Source organism: Thamnophis elegans, unplaced genomic scaffold, assembly GCF_009769535.1.
Source record: "Thamnophis elegans isolate rThaEle1 unplaced genomic scaffold, rThaEle1.pri scaffold_175_arrow_ctg1, whole genome shotgun sequence".
Classification (NCBI taxonomy): Eukaryota; Metazoa; Chordata; class Lepidosauria; order Squamata; family Colubridae; genus Thamnophis; species Thamnophis elegans.
In genome coordinates this window covers 45,216-60,226 of record NW_022473645.1, presented here as the reverse complement: position 1 = coordinate 60,226, position 15,011 = coordinate 45,216, and the positions used below count along the sequence as shown (strand labels likewise).

Here is a 15,011-nt window from a genome sequence, read left to right as displayed (position 1 = left end):
TTTGTCTGAAATCATGTAGGGTTTCTTGCCTAAGAAGGGGATAGGACTAGAAGACCTCCAAGGCCCCTTCCAACTCTGTATATTCTATTCTATTCTATTCTGTTCTATTCTGTTCTGTTCTGTTCTGTTCTATTCTATTCTATTCTATTCCTATTCCTATTCCGATTCCGATTCCGATTCCGATTCCGATTCCGATTCCGATTCCGATTCCTATTCCTATTCCTATTCCTACTATCCTATCCTATCCTATCCTATCCTATCCTATCCTATCCTATCCTATCCTATCCTATACTCTAAAATATACCAAGGAAGATCTCTAGGACTTCAATCCATGTTTCTTTCTGTAAATGAAATTTAACTGTTTAAAAGTTACCTAGTTTATACCACAGCCTCGAGATTCTCTCCCACACACCTCTACCAAAGTGCCACCTTGGATAAACACAGCTTCCTTGAAGATAAGATTTGAGGATCCACAACCTGTTATGAACTTTATCTAGTGTTCACCTTCAACTACCTGTGACTGGATTATTTTGGAAAGCTGCTCAAAGGGTGAGAAGGTTTTTGCTTAGCATCAGATTCACTTCCTCTCACTGTGTGCCTAGCACAGTAATAGACTCCTGTGTCTTCAATCTTGAGGCTGTTCATTTGCAGATACAGCTGGCTTTTGGCATTGTCCCTGGAGATGGTGAAGCGGCCCTTGACTTTGTCTGAGTAGTTAATAGTACCAGAATTGGAGCTTATGTAGGCTACCCAATCCAGGCCTTTCCCTGGAGCCTGTCTCACCCAGTGCATGCCATAGCTGCTGAAGGTGAATCCAGAGGCTTGGCAGGAGAGACGGAGGGACTCTCCAGGTCTTCGCACATCCCCCCCAGACTCCACCAATTGGATCTGAGATTTGGCACCTAAAATGAAAGTTGTATCAGTGAACTTTCCAGTATAAAAGAATTAAAATTGAAAAAACTGAACACAGAGGATAGAATTACCTCTCAAGACTGCTAGTAAGGACACTAAGTTTAGCCACAGGATCATTTTTGCTCCCTCTAATGAACTTTGCCCAAACTTTGTACTGGTGGGTGTAGCCTGAAAAGGGAAACCATTGCAGTTCTTTTAAAGGGGAAATGGTGCCCTGATTTACATAATGCTTGGGATAAAAAGCCCTTGGTGCATTCACTTAGAGGTTCTTTGGACATTCTTCATATGTTTTAGGTCTCTTTGCCCTTCATCCTCTTAGTTGCTCTTCTCTGTACTTTTTCAAAAGTCCTCAGCATCTTTTCCTAGTCTGTTTTTCAAAAGACATCGGAAGAACGTCTTGCTGAGAGGACTATGACAGGCTTTATATCTGGAAATCAGGTTTGGCTTCCCGATTAGGGAAATATTTCCCGATAGCAAAGAAATGTCTCCCTTAATGACTGGCATGTTCATTGCAATAAATGTAGCAAATTTGGGGCCTATCATGTGATGTCCCACTTTATGTCTATCATGATTGATTAAGTGAAATTGCAGTGGAAACTCGAGAATAACTATACATGTGTATGATTCTGGTTTTAGTACTATAACTGCCTAAAGTCAGAGAAGCAAAAAAAACAACTTTTATTTTGTTCATCCACCAAGCATACATGACATAAGTAAATGAGACATGAGGATTTTTTTTTTTATAATACACATTGAAGCTTGACATGAAAGAAGTTTTGAGAACTCTTGGGGGCATGAAATTCTCAAAGGACTATTATTATTATTTTCCTTCAAGAAGCTTTTTTAATTCTCCAGGAAGTGGCTGGACGAGCAGCTGAAACCACAGATTTTATTTCAGTCATAGTCAAAAATATTATGTGTTTTGCACCTCCTTCTGACGTCCCTTTGCAGATACAGATGGCATTTTGATTTGTCTCTGGAGATGGCCAAGAACCCTTTTGTGGATTCTGAAATAGAATTATTTACTGGCATCATGCAATTCATTCTAGCTCATTCCCTGTCACACACAACTCAAAACTCAGTATTGTGAGCTCTATGAATATTTACTGATTCCTTGCAACTGTAAATGCAGAGGGTTCTTTTCAACTTGAATTCCGGAAGAAAATATCTCTTTGAGCTTCTATTTCGCTTCATTTATATGGGTCTCTTAAAGTATTCTACTGTTCCATGGATATTCAACTGCTATGATGTAGATCGATCAGCTGCTCCTCCATTGAAATACTCCAATTCAACTTTCTGCAACTGAATCCACTTGGAGATCTGCTCTTAGAGAGGAAAGGTTCTTGTCTGGCTTCAGATTCCCTTCCTCTCACTGTGTGTCTAGCACAGTAATAGACTCCTGTGTCTTCAGTTTTGAGGCTGCTCTTTTGCAGATACAGCTGGCTTTTGGCATTGTCCCTGGAGATGGTGAAGCGGCCCTTGACTTTGTCTGAGTAGTAAGTAGTACCAGAACTGGAGCTTATGTAGGCTACCTATTCCAGTCCTTTCCCTGGAGCCTGTCTCACCCAGACCATGTTGGTGACACCAAAGTTGAATCCAGACGCTTGGCAGGAGAGATGGAGGGATTCTCCAGGTCTTCTCACATCCCCTCCAGACTCCACCAACTGAACTCAGATTGGACACCTAAAAAGAATGTTGTGTTAGCGAAACTTTCCAGTATAATAATTAAATCAGAAAGCTGACTACAGAGGATAGAATTACCTCTCAAGACTGCTAGTAAGGACACTAGGTTAGCCACAGGATCATTTTTGCTCCCACTAAAGAATGAAGAGAAAACTGATAGTAGAGAATTTGGGAAAGTGCACACACTTTGTACTGGTGCGTGGAGCCTTAAAGGGAAACCATGCAGCTCCTTTAAAGGGGAAATGATGACCTCATTTACATATTGATTGGGATAAAAGAGCCCCTGAATGCATTCACTTAGAGGTTTTTTGGACAGACCTAACATGTGTGACTTTCAAATAATGTTCCATAGCTTGACTCCTCTTCTTTGATTCATTCAACCCCTTGATTGAAGGTTGATTCCTTGTGCTTTGTGGCAGCCACTTAGCTATTGGAACACTTCTATCATGTCATTCCTAGTCCTTCTCTTCATTAGACAAGACATACCCAGTTCCTACAATAGTTCTTCACGTGTTTTCAGCAAACACAAACTGGATCATAAATGATGAGAATCACTCAACAACTTCAATATTAGTGGCTTCTGCAGATCACCAGTAGGGAAATGAAAGTTTGACAGACAAGAAATTTTAACAACTCTTGGGAAATGGTGTTCTCAAAGGACCATTCTTTTTCATCTTGCAATATTTTTTTTAATTCCATACTAAGCAGCTATAGGAGCAATCAAGTTCACAATTGAAACCAAAGATTTTGTTTCACTCATGGTCAAAATATCGAATGCTTTCTGCTTCCCTTGATGTCCCTTTGCAGCTACAGAGGTTTACTTGGATTTGTCTCTGGAGATGGCAAAGCTCCCTTTCATGCATTAACTCTACATGTGTATGATTTGGTTTTAATACTATAACTGCGTAAAGTCAAAGAAGCAAAGAAAAATATTTGTTCCTCCACCAAGTATACATGACATAAGTAAATAAGATACGAGAAATGATTTTTTTTTTAAAAAAAATATGGAATGCTTCAGAATTTGCGTGTTATCCTTGTGCTAGGGCCGTGCGAATCTTCTCTGTATCATTTCAATTTTAGTATATTTGCTCCACGAATGTGCAGATGGGATAAAACCTCCAAGGTCCCTTCCAACTCTGTATATTTTGCTCTATTCTATTCTATTCTATTCTATTCTATTCTATTCTATTCTATTATTCTATTCTATTCTATTCTATTCTACTCTATTCTACTCTACTCTAAAATATAAAAAGGAAGATCTCTAGGACTTCAATCCATGTTTCTTCCTGTAAATGAAATTTAACTGTTTAAAGCTACCTAGTTTATTCCACATCCTCGAGATTCTCCTCCCCCACCCCTCTACCAAAGTGCAAACCACATTAAACACAGCATCTTTGAAAATCAGATTTGAACGTTCCAGAACCAGCTATGAAGATTTATCTAGTGCTTCACATGCAACTTCCTGTGACTGAATCATTTTGGAAAGCTGCTCAGAGGAGGAGAAGGTTTTTGCTTAGCATTAGATTCACTTCCTCTCACTGTGCTTCTCGCACAGTAATAGACTCCTGTGTCTTCAGTTTTGAGGCTGTTCATTTGCAGATACAGCTGGCTTTTGGCATTGTCCCGGGAGATGGTGAAGCGGCCCTTGACTTTGTCAGAGTAGTAGATTTCTCCTCCATCATAACGTATCCATGACACCCATTCCAGTCCTTTCCCTGGAGCCTGTCTCACCCAAGCCATCCAGTAGCTGCTGAAGGTGAATCCAGAGGCTTGGCAGGAGAGACGGAGGGACTCTCCAGGTCTTCTCACATCCCCCCCAGACTCCACCAATTGGACCTGAGATTTGAAACCTAAAATGAAAGTTTTGTCAGTGAACTTTCCAGTATTAAATTAGAATTAAAATGGAAAAAGCTGAATACAGAGGACAGAATTACCTCTCAAGACTGCTAGTAAGGAGACTAAGTTTAGCCACAGGATCATTTTTGCTCCCTCTAATGAACTTTGCACAAACTTTGTACTGGTGGGTATAGCCTGAAAAGGGAAACCATTGCAGTTCTTTTAAAGGGGAAATTGGGCCCTGATTTACATAATGCTTGGGATAAAAGAGCCCCTTGGTGCATTCACTTAGAGGTTTTTGGACAGACTTAACATGTGTGACTTTCAAATAATGCTCCATTCCTAAGATAAGTGATGCCAGACATGACTTATCATTGTTTCCCTGTGAGAAAAAAATAAGCATTTCTTCACATGTTTCAGCAAATATAAACTGGGTCAGAAATGATCACTATCTTTCAACTTTAATATTTGTGGAGTCATAGCTAGACTCCTTCTTCTTTGATTCATTAAACCCTTGATTGAAGATTGATTCCTTGTACTTGGGAGCCTGTTAGCTTCCATCTCTGAATGGAAGAACCATTACAAGTCAAAAATCACATTGTGGTCAAGCAGGAATCCTGGTAGAATGAGAAACAGATTTAAAGTCCTAAAACCAATTTAGTTTGGGCAATATTTAAGAAAGGAAAGATAGAGGGAATTCTTCTTGGGTTTGCAAAGAGAACTTCTCAATTTTTTTAAGGAATATCTATCTATCTATAACTCACTCACTCACTCACTCCTTCTCCCTCTCTCCCTCTCTCCCTCTCTCCCTCTCCCTCCCTCTCTCACTCTGTCTCACCTCACTCACCCATTCATTCCTTGTATCTATCTATCTATCTATCTATCTATCTATCTATCTATCTATCTATCTATCTATCTATCTATCTATATAGCTAGATAGCTAGCTAGATAGCTAGCTAGCTAGCTAGATAGCTAGCTAGCTATCTTTATATAAACTGAGGAAACTAACATTCAATAGGATTTACAGAGAAGACTGCCCTCTAGTGATAAGCAGATGGAATACAGATTGCAACTTTAATTTCACTTCCAGAGACATTATCCTGGGGTGCTTGATTGAGCTCAACTACAGTCGTAACTCAAGGACCCCTTGCACATATTATATAATTCTGGATTTAGTACTATAACTGCATAAAGTCAAAGATGCAACACAAGTAACCTTTTATTTTGTTCATCAACCAGCATACATGAATGAAATGAATAGGATATAAGGAATGAAGTAAGTAATCATTGATATACTCTAGTAGTAGTGAGCCTTAATGCCATTGTTACAGCCCAGGAGAAAAAATACTCATGTTGTATCATGACCAAACAGAAAGAAAAACAGAGTTGGATTGTACTTTGAGGTCTTCTAGCCCAACCACCTGCTCAAAGAAGAGACCCTATATAACATTTGATACAAATGGTTGTTCAATCACTTTTTGAAAATCTCAAATTATGGAGCACCCACACTTTTCTTAATGATTAATTTTTCCATCTGTCAGGAAATGTATCCTTAGTTCTACATTGGTTCTCACCCTGATTAGTTTCCATACATTGCTTTTTGTTCTGCTGTCAGGTGCCTTGGAGAATAGGTTAGAATAGAACAGAATAACAGAGTTAGAAGCGACCTTGGAGGTCTTCTAGTCCAACCCCCTGCTTAAACAGGAAATCCTATGCCATTTAAAACAAATGGTTGTCCAAAATCTTCTTAAAGATTTCCAGTAATGGAGCATTCACAACTTTTGGAGGCAAGTTGTTCCACTAATTAATTGTTCTGACACAAAATTTCTCCTTAGTTTCTGTCCATTGCTTCTTGTCCTGCCCTCAAGAGCTTTGGAGAAGAGTTTGACACCCTCTTTCTTGATTCATTCAACCCTTGATTGAAGGTTGATTCCTTATACTTTGTGGCAGCCCCTTAGTTATTGGAACAATCTTGTATCATGTTGTTCCTAGTCCTTCTCTTCATTAGACAAGACACACCAGTTCCTACAACAGTTTTTCATATGTTTCAGCAAGCACAAACTGGGCCATAAATGATCAGTATCCCTCAACAACTTCAAGATTAGTGGCTTCTCCATATCACCATTAGAGAAAATGAAAGGGGTTCTGCTTTATTTTTCTGCATGGAGATTTCACTTCCTTTGTTTTTAATTCAGAGAAGGGAAACTGACTCAACTGTTCTATTCTAAAATATACTAAGGAAGATCTGAAGGATGTCAATCCATGTTTCTTCCTATAAATAATATTTAACTGTTTAAAAACTACCTGGTTTATTCCACAGCCTCGAGATTCCATCCCACACCACCACCAAAGGGCAAACCATTTTAAACATGGATTCTTTGAATATCAGATTTGAAGGTCCACGACCAGCAATGAAGATTTATCTAGTGCTTTACATGGAACTTCCTGTGACTGAATCATTTTGGAAAGCGGACCAGAGGAGGAGAAGGTTTTTGCTTAGCATCAGATTTACTTCCTCTCACTGTGTCTTCCCTCACACAGTAATAGACAGCTGTATCCTCCTGTTTGAGGCTGTTCATTTGCAGATAGAGCTGGCTTTTGGCATTGTCCCTGGAGATGGTGAAGCGGCCCTTGACTTTGTCAGAGTAGAAGATATCTCCTCCAGTATTACGTATCCATGCCACCCATTCCAGTCCTTTCCCTGGAGCCTGTCTCAACCAGTCCATTCTGTAGCCACCAAAGCTGTATCCAGAACCTTGGCAGGAGAGACGGAGGGACTCCCCAGGTCTTCTCATATCCCCCCCAGATTCTACCAACTGAACGTCAGATTGGACACCTGAAATGAAAGTTGTGTCAGTGAACTTTCCAGTATGCAAGAATTAAAATCTAAAAAGCTGAATACAGAGAATAGAATTACCTCTCAAGACTGCTATCAAGGAAACTAACTTTAGGCACAGGATCATTTTTGCTCCCTCTAATGAACTTTGCCCAAACTTTGTACTGGTAGGTGTAGTCTGAAAAGGGAAACCATTGCAGTTCTTTTAAAGGGGAAATGGTGCCCTGATTTACATAATGCTTGGGATAAAAGAGCCCCTTGGTGCATTCACTTAGAGGTTCTTTGGACAGACCTAACATGTGTGACTTTCAAATAATGCTCCATTCCTAAGATAAGTGATGCCAGACATGACTTATTCTTGTTTCCCTGTGAGAAAAGAATAAACATTTCTTCAGATGTTTCAGCAAATATAAACTGGGTCAGAAATGATCACTATCTCTCAACTCCCAATATTTGTGGAGTCATAACTTGACCCCTTCTTCTTTGATTCATTGAACTCTTGATTGAAGGTTGATTCCTTGTACTTTGGGGCCTGTTAGCTTCCATCTCTGAATGGAAGAACCAAGACCTTTGATGATTGCTAAAATGGAAACTAGTTGGAGCAAAAATTTCATTTTTCTTTCTGAGTGAAGAAGTTCCAGGCAGATTGACTTTTGCTCTCCAGCCACAGGTTGAGGATGGTGGGAGATGATGTCATATAAAGAGGAAAGTTAGACCCGTATTTACATAAACTTCTGGATAAAAGGAAGCTAGGGTTGGCTTATAGTACCACCAAGAGTTTTTGAAAATTCTGAACCGGTGTATAAAGTTTGTGTTTACAATATCTAATAATGTAATTTTATGACAGGTTCCTCTCTTTTTAAAGACCAGTGTGTCCTTTTTCTGTCTATGGTTCAATGGGTTTTTGAATTGTAATTTCCATTTAATATAGAAATATTTAAACAAAGGGCAGGAGGGGAAAGTCATTTAAACAAATGAGGGATATCTACTGTGGATGCAAAATATTAATCACTCTCAATAGAAGAGGCTGAAGGCAGAAAAAAGGCCAAGGATGAAAACTTATCAAGGAGAGATGCAACCTGCAACTAAGGAGAAATTTCCTGAGGAAACAATTGATCAGTGTAAAATCTTGCTTCCAGAAGTTGTTGATGATCCAACAGTGGAGGTTTTTAAGAAGAGACTGGAGAAAAAATTGTCTGAAATGGTATAGGGTTTTCACCTGTGGAGGGGTTCAGAATAGACGACCTCCAAGGTCCCTTCCAACTCTGTTTTTCTGTTAGGAGAAATACCAAGGGAACAACTTCTTCTTTACTGTTTTTAAAGATTAAAACATTCAATAAAAATGATTTTTCAAAAAAAGAGATAGGAGGATTTTTTTGCTACACATATTGAAGGCTGACATCAAAGAAATGAAATTCTCAAGGGGCCATATTTTTTTTTTCCTTCAAGAAACTATTTTAACTCTCCAGGCAACAGCTGGACAAGAAGTCAAGTTCACAGCTTGAACCACAGATTTTATTTCAGTGATGGACAAAAATATTAGGTGTTTTGTGCCTCCTCTGACGTCCCTTTGCAGATACAGAAGGCAGTTGACGTTGTCTCTGGAGATGGCAAAGAACTCTTTATGGATTCTGCATAGACTTATTTACTGGCATCATACAATCCATTCCAGTCCATTCCCTGTTGACTGTCACACCCAACTCCCAACTCCGTATTGTGAGCTCTATGAACCATTATTGATTCCTTGTAACTGCAAATGCAGAGGTTCCCTTCACCTTCAATTCAAAAACAGAATATATATTTGGGCTTCTACTTTCACTAATTTATAAAGGTTTTTTAAGGGAGCTGAGGTGGCGCAGTGGTTAGGGTGCAGTACTGCAGGCCACTTCAGCTGACTGTTATCTGCAGTTCAGCAGTTCTAATCTCACCCGCTCAAGGTTGACTCAGCCTTCCATCCTTCCGAGGTGGGTGAAATGAGGACCCAGACTGTGGGGGCAATATGCTGACTCTGTAAACCGCTTAGAGAGGGCTGAAAGCCCTATGAAGCAGTACATAAGTCTAACTGCTATTGCTATTGCTAAGTCTAAAAATATTCTACTGATCCATGGAGTATTCTAATGCTATGATGAAGATCGATCACCTACTCCTCAGTTCAAAGACTCAAAGTCATATTGCCACCAGAAGTTGTGAATGCTTCAACAGTTTTTTAAGAAGATGTTGGCTAACCATTTGTCTGAAGTGGTGTAGGGTTTCCTGCCTAAGCAGGGGGTTTGACTAGAAGACCTCCAAGGTCCCTTCCAACTCTGTATATTCTATTCCTATTCCTATTCCTATTCCTATTCCTATTCCTATTCCTACTCTTACTCCTACTCCTACTCTACTGTACTCTACCCTAAAATATACCAAGGAAGATCTCTAGGACTTCAATCCATGTTTCTTCCTGTAAATGAAATTTAACTGTTTAAAAGTTACCTAGTTAATTCCACAGCCTTGAGATTCTCTCCCACACCCCTCTACCAAAGTGCCACCTAGGTTAAACACAGCTTCCTTGAAGATAAGATTTGAGGATCCACAACCTGTTATGAACTTTATCTAGTGCTCACATTCAACTCCCTGTGACTGAATTATTTTGGAAAGCTGCTCAAAGGAGGAGAAGGTTTTTGCTTAACATCAGATTCGCTTCCTCTCACTGTGCGTCTCACACAGTAATAGACTCCTGTGTCTTCAGTTTTGAGGCTGTTCATTTGTAGATACAGCTGGCTTTTTGCATTATCCCTGGAGATGGTGAAGCGGCCCTTGACTTTGTCTGAATAGTAAATAGTACTGGCATCATAATGTATGTAGGCTACCCAATCCAGTCCTTTTCCAGGAGCCTGTCTCACCCAGTACATGCTGTGGTCACCAAAGCTGTATCTAGAACCTTGGCAGGAGAGACGGAAGGACTCTCCAGGTCTTCTCACATCCCCTCCAGACTCCACCAATATGACTGCAGAGTGGACACCTGAAATGAAAGTTGTGTCAGTGAACTTTCCAGTATGCAAGAATAAAAATGGAAAAAAGCTGAGTACAGGATAGAATTACCTTTCAGGACTGCTAATAAGGACACTAAGTTTAGCCACAGAATCATTTTTGCTCCCTCTAATGAACTTTGCACAAACTTTGACCTGTTAGTGAAGACTGCAAAGGGAAAGCATTGCAGTTCTTTTAAAGGGGAAATGGTGCCCTGATTTACATAATGCTTGGGATAAAAGAGCCCCTTGGTGCATTCACTGAGAGGTTCTTTGGACAGACCTAACATGTGTGACTTTCAAATAATGCTCCATTCTTAAGATAAGTGATGCCAGACATGACTTATCCTTTTTTCCCTGTGAGAGAACAATAAAAATTTCTTCACATGTTTCAGCAAATATAAACTGGGTCAGAAATGCTCACTATCTCGCAACTTCAATATTTGTGGAGTCATAGCTGGACTCCTTCTTCTTTGATTCATTCAACCCTTGATTGAAGGTTGATTCCTTGTACTTGGGAGCCTGTTAGCTTCCATCTCTGAATGGAAGAACCATTACAAGTCAAAAATCACATTGTGGTCAAGCAGGAATCCTGGTAGAATGAGAAACAGATTTAAAGTCCTAAAACCAATTTAGTTTGGACAATCTTTAATAAAGGAAAGAGAGAGGGAATTCTTCTTGGGTTTGCAAAGAGAACTTCTTAGTTTTTTTAAGGAATATCTATCTTTGGAAATGAACTCTTTATAGATTCTGCATAGCAGGGACGTGCAGTCAGGGGAGGCAGGGCCTCACCAGTGTCATGATAAAAAGAAAAGGAAAATTAAAAGGAAAAAGGCTAACGTAGTTGCTGCTAGAGTCACAGTGGATGACTCTGCTTAGTGCTAACTGCAGGGGGAGGTGAGAGAACTACGGGCCTCCTTTGCATAAGGAATTTTTTAGACTTTTAACCCTTGCTCAGAGTTAAGCAAGGGTTAAAAGGCAAAACATTCATTATGCAAAGGAGGCACGTGGTTCTCTGCCTCCTGCTCTGGCAGCAGCAACTCTTGCCTAAGTTGCCTTTTTCTTTTTACATTTTCATCATGGCGGACAAGAGGAGAGTTGATATCCTCTGACACAGCTGGAAATGGTATGTGGGTCCGAGGGAGGGGGCAGGGGGGAGAAATTCAAAATTATTTGTAAGTAATTGTAATTTGTTTTATTATAAGTAATTTGTGTGTGTGTGTTTGTGTGTGTGTGTTTTACCTGCCTCTGCTGGCGTGCCGGCTAGCAATTTTTTTTTATTTTTTAAAGCCGGCGGCTTCCGGCCATACAGCGGGACCTGAATCAATGGCCGGAAGGCACACCGGCACTTTAAAGTGCATGCCGCCTCACCCTGCCATAGAGTGAAACATGTCCTGCTTTGTGGCCGGGAGGCGTGCTGGCACTTAAAAGTGCATACCACCGCCCCAGGCCCAGCCATACAGCCTGCTGTATGGCTGGGGTGTCAGCATGCACTTTAAAGTGTCATGCGCCAGGCTGGGCGAATACTGGAAGAGAGGCGGGAGATGGCGCAGGCATCCGGAGCCCCTTCTGTCACCGTCCCTGAGGAGCCACCGCCACTGCCTCACTCCTCCTCATCTTCACTGCACGCCACTACTGCATAGACTTATTTACTGGCATCATACAATCATACAAGGACACAGATAAACCTCCAAGGGGTTCAATGAACCTCTAAAAGGATGCAAATGACCAACTGTCTGGAACAGGGGTGGGTTTCTCGCCCTGTTCCAACCGGATTGGTTGGAACGAGGCCGGCGGCATCCTCGCGCACGCACGCGGCATCCTCGTGCACGCACGCGGCGTCCTCGCGCATGCACACGGCGTCCTTGCGCACGCACGTGGTGCACGCATGCGTACTAGCGTCTGCGCGATGCTCCAGCTGCTCCTGGAGGATCGCGCAGGCGTTCTGTGCATATGTGGAAAGCGCAGAATTCGTAAAAACCGGGTAAGGAGCGGGCGCGGGTGTGTGGGCGCGCACGGGCGCGGGGGGGGGAGCTTCGCCGTTCCCGGAAGTTACTTACTTCCGGGTTCGGCGACCAACCAGATCGCAGGGACTGGTGCGAACCGGTCGAAACCCACCCCTGGTCTGGAAGGAATATAAAACCTTCCATTCCCCATTTTCCCATCAGTGCAAAAGATTCTTGGATGAGAAGAGAAACATCTTCAAGAAAAAAAAAACACGAAAGCCCAGTTGCATTTTGAAAAAAAAGCACCCCTGGGACAAAGATTGGCAAAATTTCACCACTTCTCAAAAGGGATTCAAAATAACAAGAGATGAACATGCAATTGCAATTTTTGAAACAGCCGCACTGGAGATAGAAAAGAAGAACAAATCTGAGACCAGCTTTCCACGTTTTCTCAAATGTTCTTCTGTACTATTTCTGCACTTGTTTTCCAGAGTGGAAAGAGCTTCAGGATCAAGGGCCTTGAATATATATTGATATAGAAAGAATCAAAAAGGGGGCCAGGTGTCTAAAAGAATTAAACCAAAGAGACTAGGCAATACGAAGAATAAGGACTCAGAACTCCAAATATACAAGGAAGATCTGCAGGACATCCATCCATGATTCTTCCCCTAAATAAAATTTAACTTTTCAAAAGCTACCTAGCTTATCCCACAGCCTGGAGATTCCCTTCCCTTCTCCTCCTCTGCCAAAGTGCAAACCAGGTTAAAACACGGCTTTCTTGAAGATCAGACTTGAGGTTCCACAACCTGTTATGTTTAGTTTAGTTTACTTTATGGTCAGGGCACGCGGTACAACAAAATCAAACGCCGTCTTCAGTGTACAAATCTTATGAAGATTTATCTAGTGCTTCATGTTTATGTGTTGTGTATAGCTGTCAGTTGAAGTTCTCATTCTTGGTCCTCTCTTGGAGCGGGAAAATACTCTTTCCTGATTGGTTGTTGGATTAGTCAGTTTTGGATAAAAGGAGCCGTGTCAACCAGGCAGTTCTATTGTCTCTCAGGCAGTATTGAGTAAAAAGCTGTTAGGAATCACTCTGGCCTCACCTCCGTTCTTTGCCCAGAACTTAACACTTCCCATTCAACTTCCTGTGACTGAATCATTTTGGTGAGCGGCTGAGAGAAAGAGAAGGTTTTTGCTTGGCATCAGATTCACTTCCTCTCACTGTGTCTCTTGCACAGTAATAAACTGCTGTATCCTCTGGTTTCAGATTGCTCATTTGCAGATACAGCTGGCTTTTGGCATTGTCCCTGGAGATGGTGAAGCGTCCCTTCACTTTGTCTGGGTAGTATGCGGAAGGAGATGAAGCTGAATTTATTCCAGCCACCCATTCCAATCCTTTCCCTGGAGCCTGTCTCATCCAGTGCATCCAGTAGCTGCTGAAGGTGAATCCAGAGGCTTGGCAGGAGAGACGGAGGGACTCTCCAGGTCTTCTCACATCCCCTCCAGACTCTATAAACTGGACTTGAGACTCGACTCCTAAAAACAAAAGCATTTCAATGAAATCTTCATTGACCAAAAAAAAAAGAGAAAATGGAAAGAAATTATTTAAAGAGTGGAAAAATTACCTTGAATGAGGACCAACAAGGACGCCAAATTAAGCCAGGGGATCATTTTGGTTCCCTGTAATGAATGGAGGGAATTGAGAGGAAAGGATTCAGTAAATTGCACAAACTTTGTGTAGCCTGAAAAGGGAAATCAAGTGGATCCTTTAAAGGAGAAATGTTGCCTTCATTTACATATCACTTTAGATAAAAGTCCCTTCAGTGCATTAATCTCACAGTATTCCTTCTAGTCTCCTTACATGGGGGACTATCAGAAAACATTCCAGTCTTAATAAAAGTGAAGTCAAACTCTTTCTTTTTTTTTAGAAGAAATGGGAGGTTTATATTACTGTAATTAACTGTTTTGTTTCAATTGTCAAAATAATCTTTCCCTAATCTAATTGGAGTTTCCTGGAACAAATATAAAATCCTGGGTAATATATTCATCTTAATTGTTGATATTATCTTCTATTAGTGAAAGTTGTAAATTTTCCCATTTTGCTTAATCTGTCACAATCTGTTTTTTGAGGTTATGATAATTGTTCTCTTTAAGTGTACTACATCTTGCTGTGAAATATATCACCAAATGCTCGATCTTATTTGTGACTTGAATCTTCAAAGCTTCCGCCAATTCTTCTTTTGGTCTTATTAACATGTTCTTTGTCAAAATCTTGATTTTATCTTTATTTCTTTTCAAACCTGCTACTTTTCCTCTATTTTTTTCTATCAATTTATGTGCACTTTCCAATGGATCCTCTAAGATGAAGACCAGATCATCTGCAAATGCTTGCAATTTATATTCTTCCTTTTTGATTTTTATTCATTTTATGTCTTTTTCTTCTCTAATATTTCTATTTAGGACTTCTAATGTTAACACGGACAACAGAGATGATGGTGGACAACCTTGTCTTGTCCCTTTCCTTTTTTCAATAGAATCTGTCAGTTCTCCATTTATCATTATCTTTGCTGTTTGTTTGTGATATATATAGTTTGTATGGCTTGAATGAATTTCTTACCAAAGCCCATCTGCTTCAACTGTAACAACATAAATCACCAATTCACATTGTCAAAGGCTTTCTGTGCATCTAAGAACATCAATGCCATTTGTTTTTCAGGATGTGCCTCATAATATTCCAAAGTGTCCAGAATTACTTTCATATTGTCTTTAATTTGTCTCTTTCGCAGAAAC

General features: G+C 40.6%; 1 non-coding gene, 1 pseudogene and 3 gene segments (V, D, J or C); all 5 read right to left on the bottom strand.

The window, feature by feature from the left end:
* Positions 1–525: 525 nt before the first annotated feature.
* On the bottom strand, positions 526–1,066 carry LOC116523338. The segment is given in 2 exon segments: positions 526–902; positions 984–1,066. Coding segments are annotated over 2 exon segments (423 nt in total).
* Positions 1,067–2,147: 1,081 nt separating this feature from the next.
* LOC116523337 lies at positions 2,148–4,610 on the bottom strand (annotated as a pseudogene).
* Positions 3,594–3,699, bottom strand: LOC116523342. Its single transcript, XR_004257079.1, has one exon. It is a non-coding gene; the product is annotated as a U6 spliceosomal RNA (small nuclear RNA).
* A 2,277-nt stretch (positions 4,611–6,887) lies between the features above and the next one.
* Positions 6,888–7,429, bottom strand: LOC116523336. The segment is given in 2 exon segments: positions 6,888–7,267; positions 7,349–7,429. Coding segments are annotated over 2 exon segments (426 nt in total).
* Positions 7,430–8,908: 1,479 nt separating this feature from the next.
* LOC116523335 lies at positions 8,909–13,892 on the bottom strand. The segment is given in 3 exon segments: positions 8,909–9,042; positions 13,434–13,757; positions 13,847–13,892. Coding segments are annotated over 3 exon segments (504 nt in total).
* Positions 13,893–15,011: the final 1,119 nt, after the last annotated feature.